The sequence below is a fragment of the Psammomys obesus genome, unplaced genomic scaffold (assembly GCF_907164565.1).
Source record: "Psammomys obesus unplaced genomic scaffold, mPsaObe1.curated_primary_1811, whole genome shotgun sequence".
Lineage (NCBI taxonomy): Eukaryota > Metazoa > Chordata > Mammalia > Rodentia > Muridae > Psammomys > Psammomys obesus.
In genome coordinates, this window is record NW_026592439.1 from 2,048,687 (window position 1) to 2,063,630 (window position 14,944).

Sequence of the window (14,944 nt, forward strand, 5' to 3'; positions counted from 1 at the left end):
AATGTCCGTTAGTTGCTACTTATCAGTTGCTACTTATTAGTTGCTGTGGTAATAGATTGAAAGACATAAGCTCTAGCTGTGGTGTGTAAATGCTCATCAGTATGTAAAATACTCTTGTGTTAGAAGACACACAAAGTGGAATGGGGTGGGAGACGGATTGAGGCAGTGGAGAGTAATGTTTTCCAACCATTAAAGACAAAAAAAAAAAAATAGGATGATGCTGGTAACGGAATAGCATACACTTCTGGAAATAAGAGGGATGAGATGGACAGGACAGCTACAGGAAGCATTCAAGATGTAAACTCCAATGAAGGAGGTCGGCAAGAATTGGTATGTACAGTCTAATTCTATTGTGTAAAACTGAAATGGTATGGAACTATATAAAGTTATACAGAAAACAAAACCCCAGACAGAAGTAAATAAGAGGAAAAGAAATAATCATGATTGCCTACAGACTTTGTGGAGGGAAAAGCTAACTTTTCTGTTTGCACAGTCTCACTACTCTGAACACTTGTAATTTAAAGTTGTAGGTGTTTTTTTTTTTGTTTTTTTTTTTTCCTAAACACACATAGTACTTCCGTTTCTTAAGAGGGCTACTAACTTGTAAGATAATTCATTTGTAATCATTGGAGGCACTGAAGCAGAATTCGGGGAACTACTTATGAGGAATGCTCTGCTTTGGAAATTATCTCCTAACTCTAGGGTCCAATGATTCAGTCATATTTGATAGAGTCTCTCTATATATGTTTTTAAAATCTGGCTTCCAATAGAGAAGTCTTGGTGAATGAAATGAGCAGGATTAGCTTGCTTGCTCAGAATTGGATTTTGGGTCTAGGAAGAAAGTTACTTCTGTAGAATTTCTTTAAAAAAAAAAAAACTTTTAGGAACTGGAGTGACATTCTTTATCCCAAAAAACAATCAAAACGGAAATTGGAATAAAATGTTGCTTCTTCGATGTTGGGATTCCACTGAAGGAAGCTGGGATGTTGTATCGTGATCCAACTGCCCCTGTGTTCTCTCATCTGTTCTTTCCATTGTGAGAAGCCATCGTTTTCCTGAAGAAAAAGATTAAGGAAATTCAGGAATTCATATGCTCCACTTGGTCTTTCTAGAACCTAGCACACATTGATTCCCCAGTTACATAAACATTTGTTTTTACCTTGTCTAAAACTGTATCATGAGTCCTGGTTATACAGGAATAGACAAGGGCTAACCCATTCTACCCCCTCATCTCTAAGAAAAAAAATTATATTGGCTTTTTCATATCTCGATTTTTTTTTTCAAACTATTTGGCACAGTTTTTCAAAGTTCTCAGTTAGGAAACTCCAGACTTTTCTTCATTCATCTCCTTGCATCCCATTGTAGTAAGAGAACAAAGATATTTAGTCAATTGTCAAATTTTCATTAATTCTATTTTTAAAATATGACCTTAAACATCTTATTCACTTTTTGGTGTTCCATTAACTTTTGCATCTGTGATGAGCATCTCACTGCTTTAGTCTACACACCAGTGTTCAGAAAATTTCCATCTCTTACTAATTACAGACTTCAACAACTGAAGATAATTCCCAAAGAGCCTAAATCACTCAGGCATTGTGCCTTCAACTTTTTTCTCTCCAAGGCAAGTTCACCCGCTGTTCTCACCTTTGTTTCTTGGTCTTCTCTGCCATCCAATGATATTTTTGACTGAGGGAGAAATATTTGGTAATTTTATTTTTAGACTTATACAGGAATAATTAAGTGTAAAAGTCTGGATTATATAGAGATAATTAAAAAAGGTAATTTTGGAGTTCCTAAACATTAATCAAAAATATTTTTAGTGGATTTAATTCATTTAAATAATGCTATTGAATGTTTCCTTCCTTTCCCATTCCTTTAAAATATTTTCAATTTTAATTTTTTAATTAAAGTATAATTGCACCATTTCTTTTATTTCCTTTTTCTCTTCCAGTCCCCTCTATGTCCCCCTACATCTCCATTCAAAATGTATGGTATCACTTTTCTTTGATTAGTAGTGTTACAGATCCATGCAAAAAATGTAAAAATAAAACCCGCTGAGTCTGTTTAGTGTTGCTTGTATGTGTATGATTTCATTCTCTACTTGATTCTCTTTCGTTTTATAAATTGCAGTCTCTGGTCTTCCTATCCATCAAATTTTCCATGTCAGCTCTCTTTGTCTATGAATTGTCCACATAGTCCCCATCAGAGGCATATGTCATGATTAATTTAATGATCACATAATTATTAATTTACACTCTTTCTGTTCTTGGCTATTATAAATAAAATCATTACAAGTTGTTTGTTAATACATCTTGATGCACATCTCTGATAGTTTTCTTAGAAGACGTAATTAGAAGTGGAAATTTGAATTCAAGGAGAGTTTGTCGAGGCTATCACTACTCTATATTTCCTCAGCTGTTTAGGTTCTAAAATTTTTCTAGTTTTCCAAATTATTTCTCTGGGTTTTCCCTTTCTTCACAATGTAATTTCATTCATAGAGGAAAAGGAAAGTATATTATTTTTCCATTAACGAATGAGAAGTCATCTTATTTCTCATATATATTGTGATCATGGTGTTTCTTAGGTAGTTGTGATAAAGGACAACTCACCCTAGTTTTAGAAAATAAAATGCATTCATTTGAGCAAAACACAGAGTTTGGTGTCATAATTTTCTTGCTGCAAGATGGGAGATAGAAATAAACTAATACACAGAGTGTTGCAATGTTGAATAACATATGGAAAAACCAAAAATGCTACAGGGGACTGCTTGTTGTTACTGTTACTCAATTATTTTTGAATATAAGAGACTTTGATACCAAATTACTTCTCAGTGAGAGAATAGAGGTTAAAATATTGGTTTCCCCACAGCTATTTAATGTATAATTATGAAAAAATTAGAAAAGATAGTTTACTCTAGTGAGACCAACTACCTGTGAAATTTACATATAACCACAAGCTTGAAATGTGCAGAGATGCACACAATCCAGGAAAATAAGTTGCTGGGCAACAAGGTGCTTGATTGACAGGTTACATCTAGTGCTGAAAAGTCTTTCTGAGGAAGAAGCGGCATCCATCAATATTGAAGAAAGAAGGGAATATTCATTGTTTTAAAAGTGTGAAGGGGACAATCAGGCTTGCAAATGCTGAGTGATCTGTAGAAATGGTTTCATGAAACAGACAAATGCATGGGAGAACACAAGCATTTGTGAGCTGCTGGGACACCTAGTATTTTTTTTTTCAGTATCACAAAAATGCAGTCCTTTAAGGAAAAAACACAATTTCTGTTTTAACTGTATTTTAGGTAACACGGTCTGAAGCTATGGTCTAAAGGAAAATGCCTTTCAAACTTAACTTCCTTGTCTGTTTCTCCTGCCTACTTCCTTCAAATAGGTAATGTCTGCCTCACCAGGAAATCTGTTGCATATTTCACACATAAATGTTTACACACTGTATTGTTTCCTGATTGTGTCTATCTTTGACTACTAGATGGACAGCTGGCCCTGCTAACGCTATATGCAAATGCAGAACTATTGTTGGTTCTTCCTACACGTCACCTGCTCAAAGCATTGAGCACTGATGCATTCTGACTGATTGGCTCATGTCATTTCTGCCTGAAAAATGATGAGAAGAAACCACACAGGGGTGGGTGAGTTTGTTTTCCAAGGTTTCTCCAGCTTTCAGGAGTACAAGTTTACTCTCTTTATGGTATTTCTGACCTTGTACCTGCTAACCTTGACTGGCAATGTCATTATTGTGATCATTATCAGTATTGATCGTCACCTTCATACGCCCATGTACTTCTTTCTTAGTATGCTTTCCACTTCAGAGACAGTGTACACATTGGTCATTGTACCAAGGATGCTCTCCAGCCTTGTGGGTCCAAATCAACCCATTTCTTTGGCTGGCTGTGCTACCCAGATGTTCTTTTTTATCACTCTGGCCATCAACAACTGTTTTCTGCTTACAGTGATGGGATATGACCGCTACGTCGCTATCTGTAACCCCTTGAGGTACACAGTCATCATGAACAAGAGCGTATGTGCCCAGCTAGTATGGGGGTCCTGCAGCATCGGGCTGCTTGTGGCCATCATTCAAATTGCATCTGTGTTCAGGGCACCTTTCTGTGACAGGGAGGTAGCGCACTACTTCTGCGACATCCGCCCAGTGATGAAGCTGTCCTGTGCTGATACCACACTACATGACATCGTTAACTTTATCATCAGCTCACTGGTTATTGTGGTGCCCATGGGCTTGGTTTTCATCTCTTACATCCTCATCATCTCCACCATCCTCAAGATTGCTTCTGCTGAGGGACGGAAGAAGGCTTTTGCAACCTGTGCCTCCCACCTCACTGTGGTCATCATCCACTACGGCTGTGCCTCCATTGCCTACCTCAAGCCCAAGTCCGAGAACACCAGGGACCAGGACCAGCTGATCTCAGTAACTTATACTGTGTTTACTCCTCTCCTTAACCCCGTGGTATATACTTTGAGGAACAAAGAAGTCAAGGATGCCATTTACCGTGCTATAGGGAAAAAAAATTTCTAGGATATTTGGCAGCTTGGCATACAGTGGATTCCCTTTATCTATCTGTAGTTTTAGTTAACTGTGGTCAATTCTGGTCTGATACTATAAATAGAATATTCCTAATAGAAAAAATTCTTCAGTTTTAATTTATTTACCATTATAAGAAACATGATGAAATCTAGTACGGCTCTGACTTAATTGAAGCATGAATCATCCCTTCATCCAATTATCTATGTTGTGTATGGTATCCATTGATACTGTAGAGTGTCAGTATCCTGAGAACAAAACATAGACAACATTCACATAACTTTTTATTACAGTATAGTATTACAAATCTATCAGAGTATGTTTGTCTTTTCATGTGTGTAGGTATGTAGAGTATTTTTGTCTTTTCTCCTGTGTAGGTATGTGTGTACACACACATGTGTATTCATGTTTGAATGTATATAAGTATAAGTGGGGTTATTTATAAATGTGTGTACATGAGTGTGGCATTCTAATGTTGATATTAGGAATCTCCAGTGATCATTTTTCTACCTTGTTCTCTAGATTCTCTAAGGGTGGGTCTCTCGATCAAGCTCAGGATTCATAGATCCAGCTAGCCTCTTTAGCCAGCTTTTCTCTGGGGATTCCCTCTGCCCACCACATGAAAAAGGAATTACAGATGGGCTGACATCTCCTCATGACATTTACAGGGGACCCAGGGATTGCAACTCCAGTCCTTACACCTGTGTGGCAAGAGTTTTATGCACTGACCCATTTCCTATCGTGCTAATCTGTCAGTATGCTTAATTTATATATCAAACTGGATCTCGTAAACATGTATAAGCAGGAGAAATGGTGTCTATAAGGTACCTACTTTATAAGCCTCAATTTTGGGTATTCATGGAAGCAGGTTTTGAAATACAGCCTTCATGGATGAAGGAGAAATGATATGTAGTCAGTCACAGTCTGAGTTTTCTTTTCTTTTTCTATTGTAAAATATTTTTCCCACTTTCTCCCTCTCACAGTTCCTTCCAGGCCATCCCTATTTCTTCACCCACTCAACTCCATCCCTACTCTCTCTAAAAGAAAAAACACACACAAAAATGAAACAAACCACCACCACCACTACTACCCAAAACCACAATAACAGAAACTAAGTAAAAGGTCTGGGCATTTTTGAAAGCTCAAAAACAATTTTCTCCTATCATTCCTTCTATACTCAGAGGAAATTGCAAAATTTGATGGTAAGGTTACGTTAAAGAATGACTCAGATGCACTAAAGGTTGATTCTTGTTTTCATTTTTAAATTGGAACGTAAAATATTTTTATGGTGTGAGATATTGAACCTTGTGTCTTGCGCATGCTAAGCAAAAGCTTTACCACTCAGCTACATTCTCACCTTCTTGCTTTTATCATTATTCTGCTATATCATTTATTGGTGTCCCAGGTCACCAGCAGAGTAATGACCAGATGTCGCTTGAAAATTAGGAAATGCGGAGGAATCATAAGCAAGGGTGGAGCTCATTATTATCAATTTATCGATGGCAGAAAGGTGGATTGTATTGTGTCTATTTGAATGATGGGCTGAAATATCACCATCAACCTAGGACAGATATTGAACGCTAAAGCTTCAAAGAGAATGTGACTGATGTCAAGATGTTCTAGAAACAGCCAGCACTCCCGCTCCTACTTAGCTCCACTTTCTTCTGTGGGAAGTGATGAGAGTAACTGACCTTGACTGCACCATAAAATTATCATGAATAAACTTTCTCACATGCCTTGGAGATCTATATTTTTTTTCCTTCAGTTCTTTTTTCAGTCACAATAGAACCAGTCTATTAGGGAGTCTGGATCACCAGTGTGTTTAATGTTACTAAAGAGCCGAGCCACATTCAGTTCAGAGCTTCACTTCACTTTCTGTGGAGTAACACAGGGATGTCTGAAGATGTTTTTAACATTAAGTATAATAACTTTATTAAGTAATTCCTGATGATGCTGAAATAGAAATTAGCCCATGATTTTTACTCTTGTCTTTGTAGAACATGGCCCAATACTCATGGTTTGTCTTTACCCTCTTCGTTGCTACTCTGACAATCTGATTTTGTGTGAATTGTTTGTTAGGTATTTACTTTAAACCCTTGGTACTTAACATGTGGTTCATAGCCTATTTTAGGCGTTGAGTTACAGTTTCGGGGGGGGGGTCATATATGAGATATCCTGCATATCAGATATTTGTGTTATGATATATAACAGTAGCAAAATTACAGTTATGAAGTAGCAAGGAAAATAATTTTATGGTTGGGGTCATCACAACATGAGGAACTGTGTTAAAGAGCTGCAGCATTAGGAAAACTGAAAAGTTTAAGCACTTTTCTACACAAAAATCTTCAGGTTTCCTAATTTCTCTTCTATTGTTCTCTAAAGGCAAAAGTCACTTTCATGTGTGAGAAAAGCTTAAGAGTTAGAATTATTTAGCCTGGTGAAGAGTCTGAATGTGTTAAATATTTTGTGATCCATACAAGGTCGAGAAAAAAAATCTGTCTATCTCTTTCAAGAATCCCACTGAAAATGCACTGAAGCATCCTTCAACTTAAATCCAGGACCTCTGTGTCTCTACTGATGGTGCAAGAGCCAAAATTATGCTTTATGTTTCAATTACTGTACCTAAGAGATCTATGAAACAAAAATGCCTCTAACCTGTAAACCCCCTGCCCAAGGACAGATGCTTTCTGAAATACTGGAGGCTGACAAGCCACATGCTTTCACTACCTAAACACGTTTGTTTGAATCAACTGCACAGGATATGCTTGGTCACGGGTACATGGGCAGGAAATACATCAGGATGTATACTTGCCCCTGATTGGACCTGATGGGAAATACCATGGCCTTATGGGTTTACCTTCATAAGCCTCTAAAATTTTCTGAAAAATCCAGGATGGTCCTGAGCACAGTTCATCATCCTGACCAGTGTTTCATTAAATCTTGCTTCAAATTTGGCTCAGAAGTTGTGGATTTCTTGTCTTTCTCTCCCGATTTTCAGGTTTAGCATTAGGAGGGCCAAGAAGGGACCTTTATGCTTGTTCTAGAACAGCTTCTTAGCAGAGAGAACTCCAATACAGTTGATCTTTATCCCTAAGCATACCTTTGCAAACATCTTTGATTCTTTTCTGGGTAGGTGAATAGGCATGTTCTCAACTTAGCTCCTAAGAAATCCTCTTTTGAAACTCTCTTTGGAGTCTTACTCTCTCAGGTGGTCTGTTCTGGAAGACCTCTCTTTGAAGTCACATTGTGTTCACAGGTTTCTGAATTCGACTACACAGAACCACCATAGCACGGCCTCTAGTCACACAGAGCAAGATAGGTACTCAATTCTGAGTGGAGTGTGTCCCCTTAACTCCTTTGGTTTGATGTGCAGACAATGATGGTACAATTCACCGCAGTTTTTGCACCAGTAAATAATATATAACAATGACTCACATTACTTTGCTTTTTAATGCAATTCACATTATCATTGTAACAGAACTAAAAGCTGACTTAATTTCATGGAGTATTTAATTATCACTAAATGCACATTATGAATAACAAGAAGGAAGTTTAACTCCACAGTTTGGGCTTTGTCACCACATAGCCAGTGTTATCATAAATAAGACCTCGCCAATTTATAAGGTTGCCACTGTCATGCTCTTCTTCCAGAGGGACCACATAGTCCCACAAGGACAGCTCCCATATCTCCCCCAAAAATGACTGTTTTGCATCAAAACTTCCTCCAAAGGAATCCTGCTCCTGTCCTAAAATAATCTTTGCATCAGCTCCCACAGTGTACCCCTTCTTCAAGCCTTTCCTCCCCAAAGGCTTTCCATCCAGCCAGAATTCTGCAATCCCAGAGGCAGATTCCCAGCTCACACAGACATGGATTGGAGCATAAGGGTTTGGGGGTGCTTTGAGAATGACTTCAGAATTCCCAACATAGAACCAGTATTCTCCCATTTTGTTCACAAAGAGAAGAATTTCATTGTCCTTGGTCTTTGTGCTGTAGGAGAAGAGACTGTACGGGCGGGTGAGGTCAGTGAAGGCCTTCAGACACAAGGTGAACTTTTGCAGTGACGTTCTCATTTGTGGGATCAGCGATACATAGGCAGTGGATGATTCTTGAGGGAAAATAAATGCCTTCCCCAACATGTCTGTGGAGAAAAGACAATAAGACAAACATCCTATCAAGTACAATGTTTGACTTCTTCTTTTCATGGCCTTAGAGCTGCCTCCCAGCAGATCATGTAGAATATATTGGAGCACATAGAGGTCCTGCAAGTGTGTGAGCTTAGAAATGATGAGTAGCTCGACAGTGTTAAAGGCAGGGCTGAAAGAGGCGGTACATGCCTGCAGCCCCAGCACTGGAGCGGTGGAAGCCATCTACTCTATATAGTGAGTTTGAGGACAACCTGACCTACCTAAGACCTTGTTTCAAACAAAACAATGAACGGATGGATTTGGGTTCAGTTGATCTGTTACAAAATTAAAGATTTCCTGGACTCTACCTCCATCTTCCTCAAGACAGCACCTAGATAAAAGAAGAACCCACCCATGACAGAAAATAAAATGTAATTGAATCGTTGGAATGAGTAAAGCATGAGGTACTGTATATTCTCCCACCACTGACCCAATCGTGATATTTTTCGAGAGCCGGAAGCATAATAAGGTACATCCTGGACCTTATTATGATAGACTAATGGAATCTTGCAAATTACTTGGTCCAGACCATGATGGTACTATACCTTCAGCTTCACTGTCTCCTGCAGTTCCTATGTTCAATAAGAACCAGTTTTCCATGGCAGCAAGAAGATCAAGGGGTTATATACTATGGATTTATTTTGTCTTAAGAGCCATGTGAAAAGATAAAACTCTAATCATTATAGAAGGATTTTTCCTGGTTTAGAAAAGTGAATTTAACAAATGCTACAGTTTGGAAAATAAATTCGAGAATAATGACTAACTGAATCAGAGGAAACATGGCCTAGAAATAATATAAAGTCTTGAATTGAGTTAGTTTTGCTTCTTAGTAGGAAATGGGAAAACAGCATGAATTCTATTTCCTAACATACAAGGGCTTCTTTTAAAAAATGCTTATACTTTGGACCCCTGGAGAATGGGAATGGAACACTTCCAGAAAAGAAGTCTACCTAGAGAGTAGGAGAGAGAGAGAGAGGGAGGAGGAAGAGAGAGATGAGGGAGATTGAAGTGTAAACCGTGTATTTTTACCCCATGATCAATTATCTCCCTGTTTGTAACCTTGTCAGTATACAAACTTGAAGCAAAATATCATGGTTAGCCTGAAATAACTTACAACTCACTGCTGACCGTAACATTGCAGCAAAAAGAAATGTGTCAAGTTTTCTTACTGGCAGCAAAAAGAAAGAAAATATAAAGCTGTCAAAATAGTAAAGTGTCTTCTTTGGTAATAAAAAGTTACTTTTATAACAAGCATCACAAAGTTCATTCTTCCTTAATTGATCTCACTGTTTATTGTGTGAGTAATATTTGTATCCCAATTGTAGTGGTAAAGAAATGAGGCACAGAGTCTTGCCCCTTGACAATGGTCATGCAATTGTCCAAGTATTAGGAAGAAATTGGGTTTCTGGTATAAAGTTCAAACTATTTCCAAGATTTCCTCTTACACTTCGTCAACTAAATGTTTAAAAAAGATGGGAGAGTAAACATTCTCTCTCTCTCTCTCTCTCTCTCTCTGTGTGTGTGTGTGTGTTCCTCTAACTTCTTAGAAAAGAAGTGTGTTCTCATCAAAGAAGCAAATCCTATTCTCAAAAAAAAAAAAAAATCCTATTCTCCTTTCTTGAACCCAGAGATATCCTTATACCTAGTATGGTATCTTTATAATTAGCATAAATACCTTAGTCATCAATATCCATGGTATTTTTTTAAATATGACTTCAGTTAAATTTCTTTCTTTTGGGTTGGGCTGATTCACTGGCAAAAAAATAGGACACAGTGGGAGGATTTTGAAGATTTAATATGGAAGGGCTGTGACTTCTAAACTGTATATATCTTCCAGCCACAGGTAGCAAGCTGTTTTGTAGAAAGGACCTCAGTGACAGAAAATTAAGAAGAGGTCTACAGTCAATAGACAATAAGGAACTCAGGCCTCTGGCCCAGAACCCTGAAATAAACTGAAATTGATTAACCATACAAGTAAGCACGGGAGCAGACCCACTTCAGATAACACTACAACGTTAGTTGAAAGACTGCAATCCATACAGACCCGTGCTTGGGACTAGTAGCTGGGGAGTTCTCTGTTTTCTGTTGTAAAAAAGACACAGGATAAGTGAACGTTCACCCTTTCAAGCTGCTAAGCTTAGGAGGCATCACAGACAAAGTAAGTGACTTACACACACCTTTTTACTCATATCTTTCTGAGAACAGCTACAGCAAAAGGTTTTAGACCCAACCTGTTCTAGGTGTGGAGAGCTTTCCGGCTGTGGTCATGACCCACCTGTTTGTGATACACCTCCTGAAAGAACAGAGAGAAGCAGGGTGCCCACAATAACCTTCTCCATGGTGCTCTTCTCAGACCGCTGCAGGAGTGGGAGAGCAACAGCTGTGTCTGTGGGAAAACCTTGGCTGTTTGGCTCTTACGTCGCACTCACAGGGACAACACGTTTGTTTTCACAAAAGACAACAAAGTCATAAAAGGTTAATATTAACCAAACCATTAAGTCGTTTTAAAACCGGTGGGGTATCAGCCTCAAATATTATAAAAATTCTGTATGAACTCTAATAAAGCAAGGGAAAGACTTGTATGATTAAGACTATAAGGCACTGAGGAAAGAGATTGAAGGTATCAGAAGATGCAAAGACCCCCCCCCCTCATGGATTGGTAGGATTAATATAGTAAAAATGTTCATCCTATCAATTTACACACTCAATACAATCGCCATCAAAATTCCAAAACAAGTTTTCACAGAACTTAAAAGAACAATTTTCATCTTCATATGAAACCATAAAGCAATTGGGATAGCTAACATGCTTTTGTGTATTAAAAGAACTTCTAGAGGTTTCACTATCCCCAATCTCAAACTGTAGGGAGCTATACTAATAAAAAAAAAAAAAACAGTGTGGTATTGGCACAAAGAGACATATGTTGATCAAGGGAATAGAATTGAAGACCCACATATAACTCAAAACACTAATAAATACCAGATTTTTAATTTTAAAAAGGCCGTAAAAACATACTAGTTAAAAAAAAAAGACAGCATCTTTAACAAATGGTGCTAATAAACTGATGGCTCCATGTATAATAATCCAAAAGAACCATACTTATCACTCTGCACAAAACTCAACTCTAAATGAGTCAGACCTCAACAAAATACCTGAACATGTTAGAGAAATGGGAAATAGCCTTGAATCTATTAGCACAGGAGATGACTTTCTGAACAGAAGACTGCATAGCACAGGCTCTAAGATCTACGATTAGTAAATGGGATCTCATGAAACTGAAAAGCTTCCATAAGGCAAAGGATACTAACATTCAGACAAATCCACAGCCTACAGAATGAGAGAAGAGTGTCCTAACTCCACATTCAATAACTGGCTAATATCCAAAATGTTTAAATAACTCAAGAAACTAGATACCAAAAAAGAATCAAAGAATTCATTTTTTTAAATGGGGTACAGATATAAACAGAGAATTCTCAATACTGGAATTGCAAATGACTGAGAAACAGACAAACAAAATGTTCAACATCTTTAGCCACCAGGGAAATGAAAATCAAAACCACTGTTTTGAGATTTCATCTTACACCTGTTATAATTACCATGATCAATAACACATGTGACAGCTCATGTTGGTAAGGATGTAGAACAATGAGAACATTCTTCCATTGCTGGTAGAAGTGCAAACTTGTGCAGCTACTATGGAAATCAATATTGAAGTTTCTCAGAAAATTGAAAATTGATCTACCTCAAGACCCAGCTACACCACTCTTGGCCATATACCCAAGGAATGCTCTATCTTACCACAAAGATGCTTACTCCATAGTGTTACTTATCTATTCATAATAGCCACAAAATTGCAAACAATCAGTGTGTCCCTCAACAAAAGAATGGATAAAGAAAATGTAAAACATTTACACAATGAGATATTACTAAGTTGTTTAAAAAATGCAATCATGAAATTCATGGATATAATAGATGGAACTAGAAATAATCATCCTAAATGAGGTAAACCAAACCCACGAAGACAAACATGGTATGTACTCACTTATATGCGGATATTTTCTGTTAAGTCAATAATTACTAAGATACAATCCATATAACCACACAGGTTACGTGTAAAAGACTGGAAAGAAGAGACAGATCTTATTAGGAAAGGGAAATACAATAGGAACTTATTGATGCTGGGGGCTTCTGAGGTTGAACAAGAAAGATCAAGTCAGAAAGGCCAGAGGAGAGGGACATGAAGGAAGAAATATGAGGTTAGACAGCTAAAATTAAGGGTCATTTGAGTAGTATAGAAACCTAACATAGTAAAAGCTTCCTAAAATATATGCATATAAAAGGTGGTCTAAATGAAACAGACAAATAATGGCATATACAAAGCCCCAACTTGCCATCTCTTTTCACCAAAGGAAGCTTCCAGTAAAAGGATTGGGTTATATATAATTGAGTTGTTGGCCAAATGGGTCCCCTTGGAATCTCCAAGTAACTATTACCAAGAATACCAGAATGGTGGATCAATGGAACTGAACAGAAGACCCAGAAATAAACCCACATACTTATGGACACCTGATTTTTGACAAAGATGCCAAAACCATACAATGGAAAAAAGATAGCATCTTCAACAAATGGTGCTGGTCCAACTGGATATCTACATGTAGAAAAATGAAAATAGATCCATACTTATCACCCTGCACAAAACTGAAGTCCAAGTGGATCAAAGACCTCAACATAAAACCAGACACATTAAATCGGCTAGAAAAAAAAAAGTGGGAAATACCCTACAACTCATTGGTACAGGAGAAAACTTCCTGAACAGAACACCAACAGCACAGGCTCTAAGAGCAACAATCAATAAATGGGACCTCATGAAACTGAAAAGCTTCTGTAAAGCAAAGGACACCGTCATCAAAACAAAGTGACTGCCTACAGATTGGGAAAGAATCTTCACCAACTCTTTATCTGACAGAGGACACATATCCAGTATATATAAAGAACTAAAGAAGCTGAAAAGCAGCAAACCAAGTAATCCAATTAAAAAATGGGGAACAGAGCTAAACAGAGAATTCTCTGTAGAAGAATATCGAATGGCAGAGAAACACTTAAAGAAATGCTCAACCTCATTAGACATTAGGAAAATGCAAATCAAAACAATCCTGAGATTTCACCTTACACCCATCAGAATGGCCAAGATCAAAAACTCAAGTGACAACACATGCTGGAGAGGTTGTGGAGAAAGGGGAACCCTCCTCCACTGCTGGTGGGAATGTAAACTTGTACAACCACTCTGGAAATCAATCTGGCACTTTCTCAGACAACTAGGAATAGCGCTTCCTCAAGATTCAGCCATACCACTCCTAGGCATATATCCAAAAGATGCTCAAGTACACAAAAAGGACATTGGCTCAACCATGTTTGTAGCAGCTTTATTTGTAATAGCTAGAAGCTGGAAACAGCCCAGATGCTCCTCAACTGAAGAATGGATGCAGAAACTGTGGTACATCTATACAATGGAGTATTACTCAGCAATGAAAAATAAGGAAATTGTGAAATTTGCAGGTAAATGGTGGGACCTGGAAAGGATCATCCTGAGAGAGTTGTCCCAGAAGCAAAAAGTACATACACACACGGTATATACTCACTCATATAAACATACAACATAGGATAAACCCACTAAAATCTGTACATCTAAAGAAACTAAGCAAAAGAGAGGACCCTAACTAAAATGTTCAATCCCCAACCTGAAAGGCAAAGAGGATGGACATCATAAAAAGAAGAAGAAAACATGAAACAACCTAGGAACCTGCCACAGAGGGCCTCTGAAAGCCTCTGCCATGCAGACTTTCAAAGCAGATGCTGAGCCTGATGGCCAACTGTCGGGCAGAGTGAATGGAATTTTATGTAAGAAGTGGGAAATAGTAAGAGCTGGAGAGGACAGGAACTCCACAAGGAGAGCAACAGAACAAGAAAATTTGAACACAGGGAACTTCCCAGAGACTCATACTCCAACCAAGGACTATTCATGGAGATAACTTAGAACCTTGACAATGCAGCCACTTCTGATGAGAACTGATAAAATAAGATCAGAAAGAAGGAGAGGAGGACCTCCCCGATCAGTGGACATGGGGAGGGTGTCCCATGCATGCAGAAAGGGGGGGAGGGTGGACCGGGAGGGGAAGAGGGAGGGGCTTATGGGGGGATACAAAAT

General features: G+C 38.1%; 2 protein-coding genes across 2 annotated transcripts; one reads left to right on the top strand and one right to left on the bottom strand.

The window, feature by feature from the left end:
• Positions 1–3,618: 3,618 nt before the first annotated feature.
• On the top strand, positions 3,619–4,548 carry LOC129681360 (olfactory receptor 10J1-like). The gene has a single exon (XM_055613275.1). It carries the CDS (start codon positions 3,619–3,621, stop codon positions 4,546–4,548), a length of 930 nt encoding a protein of 309 aa, XP_055469250.1.
• A 3,437-nt stretch (positions 4,549–7,985) lies between these two features.
• On the bottom strand, positions 7,986–11,131 carry LOC129681394 (mucosal pentraxin-like). The gene is made up of 2 exons (XM_055613323.1): positions 11,015–11,131; positions 7,986–8,693 (listed from the first exon to the last, which is right to left on the bottom strand). The coding sequence occupies exons 1-2, from the start codon at positions 11,076–11,078 to the stop codon at positions 8,107–8,109; spliced, it is 651 nt and encodes a 216-aa protein (XP_055469298.1). The 5' UTR covers positions 11,079–11,131; the 3' UTR covers positions 7,986–8,106.
• Positions 11,132–14,944: the final 3,813 nt, after the last annotated feature.